Source organism: Macaca nemestrina, chromosome 2 (assembly GCF_043159975.1).
Source record: "Macaca nemestrina isolate mMacNem1 chromosome 2, mMacNem.hap1, whole genome shotgun sequence".
Taxonomy (NCBI): domain Eukaryota; kingdom Metazoa; phylum Chordata; class Mammalia; order Primates; family Cercopithecidae; genus Macaca; species Macaca nemestrina.
Window position 1 is genome coordinate 3,125,211 of NC_092126.1, and position 13,007 is coordinate 3,138,217.

The window sequence follows — 13,007 nt, forward strand, 5'->3', positions numbered from 1 at the left end:
AGGACTGGGAGGGGTCTCAGACCGCACCTGTTTCAAACTCCTCATCCTTACAGTCTGGGACAGCTGGTGATGGCTTAGCCATGGTTGGATGCAGTGCCATAGCCAGGCCTGTGACCCACGGCTCTACCCCAGGGCCTAAAATCCCTCAGTTCACATTTCGCGGAATAATGTAGAGTCCATGTCAACAGTTGTTTGAAAAAACAAATAGAGGAAAGAGAAGGTGTTCTGGTGCTGCCTGTGATATGCAGTTATCGTTTCTTTATCCAGTGAGAGTGGACACTGATCCCATAGCCTGGAGATTTTCCAAGAGGGTCACTGCTGTCTCAAATACTTGGATGATGGGCCCAAAGCTGCAGCCTCAGCAGCTCTGACATTTCTGCCTTGTTCAGTTCCCCTGCCTCAGGCACCACGGAGCCTTCTGGTATTTGCATTTTGGGGAAAACCAGAAGGGACGAATATGCTTGGCACAACCTGCCATAAGTGGGTGATACCAGGAAGCTCTTCTTGGCTGAGCATGGGTGAGGTCAACACAATGGAGCAGAATGCCAGCTAATAAATGTGGAAGGAATGAAGGCATTGGAAAGTCACCATTTGACAATCGACATAGTTATATATATATTGGAGATGGAGTTTTGCTCTTGTCGCCCAGGCTGGAGTGCAGTGGTATGATCTTGGCTCCCTGCAACTTCCACCTCCTGGGATCAAGTGGTTCTCCTGCCTCAGCCTCCCGAGTAGCTGGGATTACAGGTGCCCGCCACTATGCCCGGCTCATTTTTGTATTTTTAGTAGAGATGGGGTTTCACCATGCTGGCCAGGCTGGCCTCGAACTTCTAACTTCAGGTGATCCACCCGCCTCGGCCTCCCAAAGTGTTGGGATTACAGGTGTGAGTCACCGTGCCTGGCTCAACATAGTAATAATTTATTTAGACAAGAATCATCAATGGATGCTAAAACAAACAGGTAAGCATTTGTTAAGAAATGGGATATTGTCAGAGTCTTAAAGTATCACCCCACAAAATGTTGTTGTTACAAAGAGAAAAATGGTAGCTCGGCTGTGATCAAAGCTAACGTCATCAGTGATAGGACGGTCTGGCACCATGTGTCTGCCGGTGTGGCGCTGTGAGAACGCAGCATTGCTTCTGCGGCTTTCCTGACAAAGATGCACAGCCCGCTTCTAGTCAGGAGGAGACGTCAGGCAAACCCAGACTGAAGGACTTCTACCAAATAATTGACCCATGGCCCGGCGCGGTGGCTCACGCCTGTAATCCCAGCACTTTGGGAGGCCAAGGCAGGCGGATCACAAGGTCAAGAGATGAGACCAGCCTGGCCAACATGGTGAAACCCCATCTCTACTAAAAATGCAAAAATTAGCCGGGCATGGTGGTGGGCACCTGTAATCCCAGCCACTTGGGAGGCTGAGGCAGGAGAATCGCTTGAACCCGGGAGGTGGAAGTTGCAGTGAGCTGAGATCATGCCATTGCACTCCAGCCTGGCAAAAGACTCCATCTCAAAATCAATAAATCAATAAATCAATAAAAAAGTGGCCCATATTCCCCAAATTGTCCTAAGTCCTAGAAGACGAGGAAAGACTGAGGAATCGTTTCAGATAGAACGCGTGGGGCAGCTACATGCAGTCTGGAGCCAGGAACTGTGTTTTTGTCTTTGGACAACTGACACATTTTGAATAGGACTGTGGATGAAATGGTATTGGGTTGTTACTGCTAGTGTCCTGACTTTGATGTCATACTGTTGTTATGAAAGAGAGTGTCCTTGTTTCTTAGGAAGTGCACGCTGAAATATTTATGAGTTAAAACCTTGTTTTCTCTTTCTTTTTTTGCACTCAGCTGCATTCTGTCAGTGTGGTGCATTGTATTTTATGTCTTTAAATTAAAATAACTCAAATGTTATTTAATTAGAAGAAAAACTAATGATTAAATGAAATTAAAATTTAATTAAAATTGGGAAATAGATTAATGAGTGCTTAAGTGCAGTTTGGTAAACAGAATCTTTGCAATGATGGAGTCCACTGTGGGAGGTGACTAAGGGGGTTTCTTAGTGGTGAAATGTGTGGGGACGTCTGCTCCATGAGGCGGGGAGAGTCTGTATTTCCAGTGAAAATTTGAGCCTGGATTCTCAGCAGAGGGGCCAATCCTGTGACTTCCCTGCCTTCCTGTGTCATTCTTATCAGACTCATATCAGGAGGGGCTCCTCTCAGCCTCGGTAAACAGAGATGAAAGCAATGAAACTTCAAGTGTCAGGGAGGAGGCAGCTCGAGAGTGGGGACAGTAAGCCCTGTGTGTGAGGATTTGATGCGGCAAAATATGTGAAGTGCGTAGCCCAGTACCTGAGAGGTAGGTACTTAATTATCTCCTAGATGATAGATCGTCCATCTTTTTTAGAAGATGTAGTATAAACAGTGGTAATAGAACATGACATTTTGTCAGGAGTTCTGGCTCAGGAGACAGGAAAGCTGAAGAGCCATTTGACCATTGGCTAGTCAGTTTGCAAACTGTCACAGGGTGAAAGATGTTTGCTACTGAAAAGATTAAGGCCATATTTTTTCCTCCTGCTAGAATAGGTCAGAGAGGTATTTCCGGATTCATAAAGTGGAGAAACTTTTTTCTTTGCTGTGATGTGGGTTTCTAGCACATGGGATGATGTGGCGCCATTCTTTCCACAGCCCTCCATGGTCCCAGGGAGAAGTCAGGCGCTGTGGCTGGGGTTGGTCATCTTCCCCTCGGTGAGAAGCCGGCTGTTCTCTGCCTGGTCCCATTTGCCTTTCCTGGGAGAGGATCTCAGGAGTCTGTGCCTCTCTCTTGGTTGTAGGTGCTTCTGCTGTACTTGGCTAGAGGAGGCTGAGGAAACCCTGTAGAGGGTGGTGGGAGGCTGGAGAGCACCACCTGAGAAGGATGAGTCTGCTGGGGGAGAGGAACAGAGACAGGGTAACTCCAGGAAAGAGTGGCGGATCCGTTGTTCACAATGGGGAGAACTGCTGCCAGAATATAGAGACCTTCATGTTAGAGACATGAAAGAGGTAGCCAGGGTGCTAGAACTTGAAAACAAAATGTTTTCATGTTTACACAGGAAGGCAGGGAAGTCACAGGACTGGCCCCTGTGCTGAGAATCCAGGCTCCAATTTTCAGTGGAAATAGACTCCCCTTTTCACGGAGCAGAAGTCCCCACACATTTCACCACCAAGAAACCCCCTTGTCACTTCCCATAACGGACTCCATCATTGCAAAGGTTCTATTTACCAAGCTGCATTTCAGCACGAGTTAATTTGTGTTTGCTTAGGCATCGTAGCCAAGGACCCACAGATAAGCGTCCACGTCCATCACGAAATGTGTTTTCAGTGTCAGAATGGAACAAGGTGGTGGTCACACAAGACGTTGGCCATCAGAAACAATTTCGGGAGGTGTCAGCCGTCTTGGTATGGGTACCCCAAAGTGAGGCATCCTGCTCACAGAACTCCTTGGGCATTGCAGAAACAGTTGTGGGTTTGTGATCCTACTCTGAGGGTCTGTAGCTTGCTGGGATCTGGCCATCTCTGGCCTGGTCCTCCTTGCTAATGACCATGCCTGGATTCCAAGGGACCCAGTGGGACACGAACGCAGGGAAGCAAGGCAGGGAACGAAGTATGAGGCAGGGGACAGGGGACAGTAGTCCTTTAGGATGGCAGCCCAGGGCTGGCAGGCTTGGATCCTGTTGCTGGACCAACTGGGGACAGCTGAGGGCTGAGCAAAGGTATGGAGGAGAGCAAGCAAGAGTCTTTACAGAAACACAGCAGCGACTCCACTGCAGCAAGGAGGCTCCATGAACAGGGAAAGGGGATCTAGATGTGGGGCCGATGACATGGAATTAGTCCCCATCTTGCCACTAGTGATCTTGTGACCATAACAACACCTAATCTCTTTGGGCCTCTATTTCTTGATCTGTAGAGTGGGTGTAGTTACTTCTTGCCTTCTGTGGAAGTACTGCGAGTTCCTGCTCTATGTCAATTCTCTCCTTTTTAATTTACAACCGAATCCCATTTATCTGGGGGTAATCTTATGCCCATGAAAGAATGCGTTTCATAGCTTTCCTTGTAGCTAAGTGTGACCATGTGACTAAATTGTGTGTAGTGAGATATGAGAAGAAACGTTAAAGACTTCCAGGAAAGATGCTTAAAGAGTCTGCCTCATTGCAGGACGCAAGGTCAGGGTGTCCTTTCTCTTTGGTCCTTTCAGTTGCCTGGAATGCAACCAAGTTGGCTAGAGCCCCAGCAGCCCCCGTCTTGCACCATGAAGTACCTTGAGGATGGAAGTGAGATCAAGGATAACAAAGGAGAAAAGCAGAGGTCGTCTGCGTCTTTGATGACTTCATGGAGCAGCTGTGCCCTCCGTGGATGTCTTAGTCATGCTCTTCTCTGTGTTGAAACCGTTGCTACTAGAGGTATTTTGTGTTATGCAGTTGAACCCAATCCACATGGATGCACCTCCCCGCTAGGGTTGCTGTAAGGATTCAGTGAGTAAAGCATGGGAAAGAGTTTTATGGGCTGGGAATGCACTTCGAACATTACAACATGCCGTAGAAATATAAGGAATTAGTCCTGTCATTGTCATTGCCATATGAATCAATGGAAGGGGCAAGGCTGCAGTGGACAGGCCCTGACAGGATGCAGGGCCAAGGGCAGGAGCAGGTGTCAGGGGACAGTGTGGGGATGAGGAGCTGCAGGCAGCAGGATGGAACCTTTGTTAGTTTACCTAGTTTTAGACTGAATCCGTAAGGTGGCATGGGCTCAAATGCCACTCAAGAGGGAGAGAGCGGTTGGAAGATGAGATTAGTAACAAGAGCCCATAATTCTGATAAAGAATCTCAAAATGGAGAATTTGGAAAGTTGCACTGTGACAGTTTGGGCAACCAGTGGTATCTGTATCATTATTTTCAGAAAACACCTGATAATTCTATCCAAAAAGGATTGCTTTCTACAGCTTCCACCCCTGGGGGTCTCTGAAAAAAAGCCCGTTAGCGAAGAAGGAAGACCAAGCACCGTCAGTCTAACTGTTGTGAACAGAGTCCAAATGTGTTCCTACCTCAAATAGGAAAGAATTTAAGCTTTTGGAGACAAAAACAAACAAACAAACAAAGTGGTTATAGCAGACACTAGAGAGATGTAAACTATGGAAAGGCCAGCAGGAACCGTGGACATCCATACCATAGACATGGAAGATTTTCAGATCTCAGATTCCGTTTCCCCTGTGTGTTGAACGACATCAATCCGTAGCGTGCGCTATCACTTCATACTGGCAATAGAAGTGAGAGGGAAACTTACATTGGGTGTCATACGTGCTGTCTTACATAAGTCCCCCAAATTTTTCAGCCAAGTTCAAAATAAATTCTGTCCTATCCTAAAGGATATGATTTATACCTCTTCGGAGAAGGTGCTGAGGAGGAGGAAGGAGACTCATGTTACACTGTTGCTGAAGCAGAAACTGTGTCTTCTCATGATAATTTGTTTGGTCCACAGAACAGGAGCTGGGCGTCATAAACAACGCCATGGCTGAGCCGTAGCTCACGCTGTTTTTCATGCTTCGTTTTGAGAGGGGGCGAGTAAGGCTGGAAGAAAGTTTGTTGTACAGCGAATATATGCAACTGGCTGTGGTTATTCATTGCAATTTCCTGGACCCAAAACCTTTTACCAGAGCTGCTAACAGGTTGCATAAATCACTCTATGAACTCTGTTTCCTTTCTCCCCCGCACCATCCGAGGAGGGGCAGGCTGCTAATGTGGAAAACAGAGATTAGCACAGTGAGAGTCAGGGCCTTCCTGTCTGAGCAGAGCCTGCAAAGCTGAGCTCTGGCCGTATCCTGGCCGCCCAGGAGCTCGGAAGGCAGGGCCGCGTGGGCAGTGAAGAGCAGGGCCGCGTGGGCAGTGAAGAGCAGGGCCGCGTGGGCAGTGAAGAGCAGGCACCAGGCTGTCGGGCCCAACAGGCTTGGGGTTTCGAGCCCTACCACTGACCAGCTGCGTGATCTTGGATTATTATACTTCTCGATTTCCTCATTTGTCAAAGGGAATTTTTTTTTTTTTTTTTTTTTTTTTTTTTGAGACAGGGCCTCATTCTGTCACCCAGGCTGGAGCACAGTGGTGCGGACACAGCTCACTGCAGCCTCGGATTCCTGAGCTCAAGTGATCCTCTTGCCTCAGTCTCCCAAAGTGCTGGGATTACAGGCATCAGCCACCACACCCAGCCAAATAGAAATAACGTTAATCTCAGGGCCGGGTGTGGTGGCTCACACCTGTAATCCTAGCACTTGGGGAGGCCAAGGCAGGCGGATCACCTGAGTTCAGGAGTTCGAGACCAGCCTGGCCAACATGGTGAAACCCTGTCTCTACTAAAAATACAAAAATTAGCTGGGTGTAGTGGCGTGCGCCTGTAGTCCCAGCTACTCAGGAGGCTGAGGCAGAAGAATTGCTTGAACCCGGGAGGCGGGGGTTGCAATGAGCCAAGATTGCGCCATTACACCCCAGCCAGGGCAACAGAGTGAGACTCCATCTCAAAAAAAAAATATATATATATATTTTATATATATTATATATATTATATATTATATTTTATATATATGTATCTCATAGAGTATTTAGATGATTCAGTGAGTATAATGCATTGATACAAGTTGGCTATTGTCATTAAAAGCTTCTTTTCAACTTTTGTGGCATAAAACCCTTTCTTCCAGAAGTTTCTCTATTGGTCCCTGTCAATGAAAGGGAATCCCAATAGTCTTCACGCCTTTTGGAGATGAGGGTCTTGCGGGAGGCGGTTGTGACTGGGGGTTCTGTCCGTGAAGCCCCAGCCACTGTACAGAGATGACCTGGAGTTGTGTGCTGCCTTCACTCTTGATGTGGAAGCATTTCTGGCTCATAAAGACAATAGGACTTTAAAAGGGACTTCAGAGATGTCTGAAGGCTTTTCTCAGAAATGTGCGGTGGATCAAGCAAACTATCGAGTGAGGCAAATCTGTAATTGCTCTCCACCCGGAGCCTTTTTTGCTGAGTTGTCTTAAATTACTGAAACTCTCTGAGCACCAGATTCCTCATCTGAAACTGGAAGATACTAACAGCCACCTCGAGGAGGCATGATGGAGGTTCATGGGCTGAGTCCATGCAAAGCCTTCCCAGGGCCTGGCACACAGACATCCTTTCCCTGCTCCTAGAGGGTGAACATTTGGTCAGGCTGGGGGAGCCCCTAGGATCTGTGCCCAAGGCCTGGGACCCTTGGCATGTTCCCTTTCTTCCTTCATAGCCCCTGTTCCTATAGTGAGCCAACTGCCCTGTGGCCGGGCCTTGTACTGGGAGGGAGATGGAGAAGAGCGCTTTGACAGAGAAATGTCCAGCTCAGAAGCGACCCAAGTTTCTGTTGGATGTGAGATCCACCACTGCCAATTCCAACCACACATCCTGTTGGGGACACAGCCTGGGTCTGTGTGTCGTGGGGGCAGGCCCTCTACCACATGCTCAGACCCTCTACCACATGCTCAGACCCTCTACCACATGCTCAGACCCTCTGTCACATGCTCAGACCCTCTGTCACATGCTCAGACCCTCTACCACATGCTCAGACCCTCTGTCACATGCTCAGACCCTCTGTCACATGCTCAGACCCTCTACCACATGCTCAGACCCTCTGTCACATGCTCAGACCCTCTACCACATGCTCAGACCCTCTGCCACATGCTCAGACCCTGTCACATGCTCAGACCCTCTGCCACATGCTCAGACCCTCTACCACATGCTCAGACCCTCTACCACATGCTCAGACCCTCTGTCACATGCTCAGACCCTCTGCCACATGCTCAGACCCTCTACCACATGCTCAGACCCTGTCACATGCTCAGACGCTCTGTCACATGCTCAGACCCTCTACCACATGCTCAGACCCTCTACCACATGCTCAGACCCTGTCACATGCTCAGACCCTCTGCCACATGCTCAGACCCTCTACCACATGCTCAGACCCTCTAATACATGCTCAGACCCTGTCACATGCTCAGACCCTCTGTCACATGCTCAGACCCTCTACCACATGCTCAGACCCTGTCACATGCTCAGACCCTCTGCCACATGCTCAGACCCTCTACCACATGCTCAGACCCTCTGTCACATGCTCAGACCCTCTGTCACATGCTCAGACCCTCTACCACATGCTCAGACCCTCTGTCACATGCTCAGACCCTCTACCACATGCTCAGACCCTCTACCACATGCTCAGACCCTCCAGTGCGGGAAGCCAGCCTGGTCTGGCTGATGGAGCACAGGGGAACCGTCCTGTCCCATGGGCCTCAAAACACCTCCTCTGGGGTCAGGATCCTCTCACTGTTAGGGGAAGTCTCCACCCCTTTCAGTTGCCCTTTGGCTCCCGCCGGCCAGAGGTGCTACTGAACAGCGATTTAAAAACACCAGAGTATGATAAGGCAGGTGGCATATTGCTGCAATATTTCAAAGTGGACAATGGGAAAATGAGCTCCTTTTCCAGGCAGCTGCTTCCAGGTCCCCAGCCTCATGACGCTGGAGTCACATAGCTTAATGCTGTCATAATTTCCCCTTCTCCCTAAACCCTCTCCCAGTTAGTGGAATTTGGGCTGACGCTCTGCAGTGAAAGCCCTCTAAAGTGTTATAAATATTTATCTCTGCAAATCTCTGAGGCCTTTTCAAAACAGAAAGACAGAGGAGGTGCTTGCGTGGTTCACCTGCCCCTCCCTGAAGGCCTGTTGTGTTTCCCAGGATGGTAGGCACCGTGCTTACCTGAGCATGTCTTTTCTTTGCACCATTTCTTGATCTATTTTGTTGCATGTTGCTTTTTGTGTGTTAAGATGTGTCTGCCAAGAATTGCTTCCGGGGATAGGAGAAGGCAAAGGAGAGGACAGAAGGCTCACGTTTTTTTTCTTCTGGAATTTTTTTTCCTTTTGTTGTTTATTTTTGGGTATCATTAATTACTCACTCTGGGTTATAATTCCACCCATGGTCAGATGACATGCTTGTGGCTGGTTTAATTGGATGCTGATGATGAGCTGAGTTGGCCCAAGCCATGTACTGGGAGGGAGATGGAGAAGAGTGCTTCGGCAGAGAAACGTCTGGCTCAGAAGCGACCCAAGTTCCTGTTGGATGTGAGATCCACTACCGCCAATTCCAGCTGCACATCCCCTTGGGAATGTTGGTTTGAAAATCTCCCAGCTGGTACTGGGGCCGTGCATGTGGCCCTCTCTGGTGTAACTGTACAGAGGTATCGGCCGCCAGCCAGGCCTCAGACCCATGCAGAAGGCGTAGGTGTTCTCAGCCCTGAAGGCAGTCTCCTGGACAGCCAGGAGCTCCTGAGGAGTGCTGCCAGGGCTGTGGCGGCGATGGTGGTGACAGGGTCTTGGAGGTCTTGAAAGCTACACCTTTAGCTTGTACTCACTCGTCTTCTTGCTGATATTTTCACGGGGTGATGCAGATACTCCACGAGCTAGTTGTGTTGGGTGCCCGTTTAGTCTTGTGCACACCCTTTGGTCCATTACACAATGCTCTGTGTTCTCTAGGAGTTTATGGCCCGTGTTGGGAGTGGGTTGGAGGTGATGGGGCTAATAAACACAAGAGCATTAGCTAGGGAGTCGGGAGACCTGGGTTCTGAGATCAGCTTTGCCACCTAGCTTGAGTGTAATGCCTGACAGGTCTCTCTTTTTGGGCCTCAGTTTCCTCATCTGTAAAATGGGTAGAGGTGCCTCAGTTATAACCAGGCTTTTCAGATCTGCCATGCTAGATCATTCTTTTTGTTGTATTTTCTCAAGGTTTGGACGTGGTGGACATTCAGCCAGCCTGGGGTGCTGGCCGTTCTTGTGAGTCTTGTAGATGTCTAGTCTTCCTTTTTCTCAGACATTTTTCCTCATGATTTACAGGTTTCATGTCTTCCTGGCATTGGGGGCAGTTATCTCAGTCATGTATTCCTTACATTTCGGTGGGCCTACTCCTGTCATTTCAGCTCTCCTCCAACCAGCATCTTCTCTGTGATGTCGCTTCCATGGATCAGTCTCATTCTGTCCTCACAATGCCTTCAGTGTTCTGTGTAACCCTCTTGCCCCCACGTATTTCCCACAGAGACACGGCTACATTAAGGACCAGAGGCCAGAGGAACAGGCCCCTTTAGAAACCTCATCCTAATGAATTCCAGCATTCCTAGGAAGCATCTTTCTCTTCAACAGTGACATTTACAACCTGGCGCCTTATTTCATAATTACATAAAGGGGCTAACCTCCTGGACAGGTGCCTGCACGACAGGGCAGGCTGCTCAGGGGCCTGCTGGCCTCTGGGAATAGAAGGGCGTGGCCTCCCATCTCAGTCGTTCTACATGGGTGTGAAGGGGTCACTTTGTGCTGGAGTTGCCGCCTGTCTCCCTCCTAGTCAGTGGAGCTCACCTGGTGAAGTGTTACCAACTTGAAGCTAGCCCTTCCTGGAAGGTGCTTTAGGAAGGAGGAGTTGTAAATAACATCGAAGCAGCTCAGATTCCGGTGTCTTAGGCCTATGTAGGACGTTTCTGGGTTTACTCCCAGCTGGTCCCTAAAGTGCAGGGGAAGTGCTCAGGTTTACTGACGGGTATATGAAGACAAGATTAAGACGCTCATCCAGAAGCATCTGATGGTCCTGAGCCCCGCCCTCCCAGCACACTCCCATTCTCAAGGAGACCGGTGTGCAGGTGGCCGTGATCAGAGGCAGCCGTGTGGGGAGCACAGAGCAGGAAGCCATGACTCCTGCAGGGCCTGTCTGGGGTGTTTAGACTGCTTCTTGCAGAATAAGAAGGGTTTAGATGGCCTTGAAAGAGAGAGCACCTGTAGCAGGTGGTGGGCTTTCAATGTGATGATTGACAGGCTGACTAAATGCATGGCTGTTCCTCCCATCAGGAGTTTCTTCAGTTACAGCAAAATTATCCCAAATTCCTTAAATTGTCTTCCCATAAATTCTACATTTGGCCAGTGTGGTGCTCTGCTCCAGAATTCTGTTCCTCAAGTCACTAGGGTCCCTGTAACACTGTCCATAAGCTATTTCCCACACAAGGCACAGGAGAGCCTCCCCATTTTAGCAATGGAATAGCTGAGGTTTGGAGAAGTAACTTTCCCTGGGTCACAGGCTCAATCAGCAGCAGAACTGGATTCAAGTTGCACTCATGTGTTCTGATTCCCAGGCTGCGTACCAGGAACTTGCTCTCACCACTTCATCACTGAACCCCGTGCCCCCACTCTTTGGACCTCCCACAGCCACTCTTCGATTTCAGGCTTCCGCACTGGCCTCTCCCTCTATTTTTTGCAACCCACGTGTCTCTCTTGAGGGCAGGGTCCTGGTTAGCCTGGTGCCCGGCACAACACCTAGAATCCCGGTCAGGCTGGGCTGGGTGAAGGATGGGGGAAGGACCTTCACCAGTGCCTCCTCCTGCACGTCTAGCCTGGAGTCATATGGAGGCCATGGAAGCAGGCAGCTCTTAGGTGCCAGGTGATTGTGACATTGAAGAATTTGGGCTCATCCTGTCTTTTAGGCAGTGGATTAAAAACACAGTGGTATCTGAGATCATTCAGCTGTTGCGATCTGTCAGCAGCTTCACTTGACACACATCTGGGTTTGCAGAACGCGCTGATAAAGGCCTGAGGCCATAATGTTTTTTACCTCTGTCTTGTGTGGGTCATTTACCACCTGTGCTCCAAAGAGGAAACACCTGGATACTTTGAGTGTTTTTTTTCTTTTTTTTGAGATGGTGTCTTGCTCTGTTGCCCAGGCTGGAGTGCAGTGGCACAATCTCAGCTCACTGCAACCTCTGCCTCCCGAGTTCAAGCAATTCTCCTCCCTCAGCCTACTGAGTAGCGGGAATTACAGGCGCCTGCCATCACGCCCAGCTAATTTTTGTATTTTTAGTAGAGACGGGGTTTCACAATATTGGTCAGGCTGGTCTCGGACTCCTGACCTCGTGATCCACCCACCTTGGCCTCCCAGAGTGCTGGGATTACAGGCGTGAGCCACCGTGCCTGGCCCGCTTTGAGTTTTATGTAGGGAAGTAGGGCGTCCACATAAGGTATCATCCAAATGAGATACTTTTGAGAGTGAAATGGTGCACAGTTAACAGTCACATCAGGACAGCAGGCTGACGCTGGAGCGTGTGGTCGCCTAGTTTTAAGCAAAATGGATGTCTGCAGTTGGAAGAAAAGACACGGCAGTCGTTTGTGAAGACTAATAGTGCGGAGGGGTTGCTGGTAGATGAAAGGCCTTTTGTTCCAGCGGTAACTTTGCATCATTCACTGACAACAGTAAGAGTCCAGTGCCCTTGTCTCTGCCCTCTGCGTCGTTTTCTGTCCGTGGCCGAGCCTCCCGGGAGGTATGCCTGTGTCTCATTGTCCTTTTCTCTTTCCCTCAGAGATCCTGCGGCTCATTCAGCTGGACCTAGACCTGAAGTTTAAGACCAACATCCGGGAGTTGTTTGAGGAATTTGACAGTTTCCTGCCAGGCGCCATCATTGGCCTAGCCCGGGAGATGCAGCCGGTTTACAGGTGCGTCATGACTGCGGGGGGGCCACCTCCACGACCCTCCCCACCCTCCACCCTCTCTCTTCTGCCACCCATGGCAGACGGGGATTTACTGGCGTCCCATCCTTCTGCACTTGGTGTCTCGGGCACACATTTGTGCTTATTGCTTACAGTTGACAGTATGGGCAGGTGGGTCTGTCCCAAGCCGTAGGTGCTACCTCGTTATTTTGGGGGAGTTTGTGGCCTTTTTCTTCGGAAAAGCCCAGTTGTTTGGTTGTTGGATCTGGTTAAGTTCAGAATTTTAAAACCTTGGGCTTTGTCTTACGGAGGAAGATTTAACTTCCCTTCTAGTGACCAACTGGGCTTTCTTGGCCCCTGAGTCACCAGTGACCCCTATTCTCCATGAGCAGAGTGGGTGGACTGGTGGTCTTGTAGGGAGGGAGGGCGGCACAGCGTTGGAACACAGACTGGCGTCAGTCGTCAGCACAAAGA

General features: G+C 49.5%; 1 protein-coding gene and 1 long non-coding RNA gene across 8 annotated transcripts in view; one reads left to right on the forward strand and one right to left on the reverse strand.

Moving 5' to 3' along the window:
- The window catches only part of LOC105470806 (xyloside xylosyltransferase 1), a 194,582-nt gene that overhangs the window by 100,288 nt on the left and 81,287 nt on the right, over positions 1 to 13,007 (forward strand). For 3 of the 5 annotated variants that reach the window (XM_024789445.2, XM_011723071.3, XM_071090625.1), the window contains exon 3: positions 12,407 to 12,539. In XM_024789445.2, the coding sequence (XP_024645213.1) occupies positions 12,407 to 12,539 (133 nt within the window). Of the gene's footprint in view, positions 1 to 1,918; positions 2,352 to 4,226; positions 4,432 to 12,406; positions 12,540 to 13,007 lie in introns of those variants that run through there. The other 2 variants (XM_071090624.1, XM_071090623.1) reach the window with 2 other exon arrangements.
- Positions 2,671 to 8,902, reverse strand: LOC105470803 (uncharacterized). Of its 3 annotated transcripts, none has more exons than XR_980760.3 (3): positions 8,779 to 8,902; positions 5,195 to 5,282; positions 2,671 to 2,915 (listed from the first exon to the last, which is right to left on the reverse strand). It is a non-coding gene; the product is annotated as an uncharacterized lncRNA (long non-coding RNA). The 3 variants fall into 3 exon arrangements; XR_980761.3 differs by having other exon boundaries at positions 2,850 to 2,918; XR_980762.3 differs by lacking the exon at positions 2,671 to 2,915 and adding an exon at positions 4,429 to 4,490.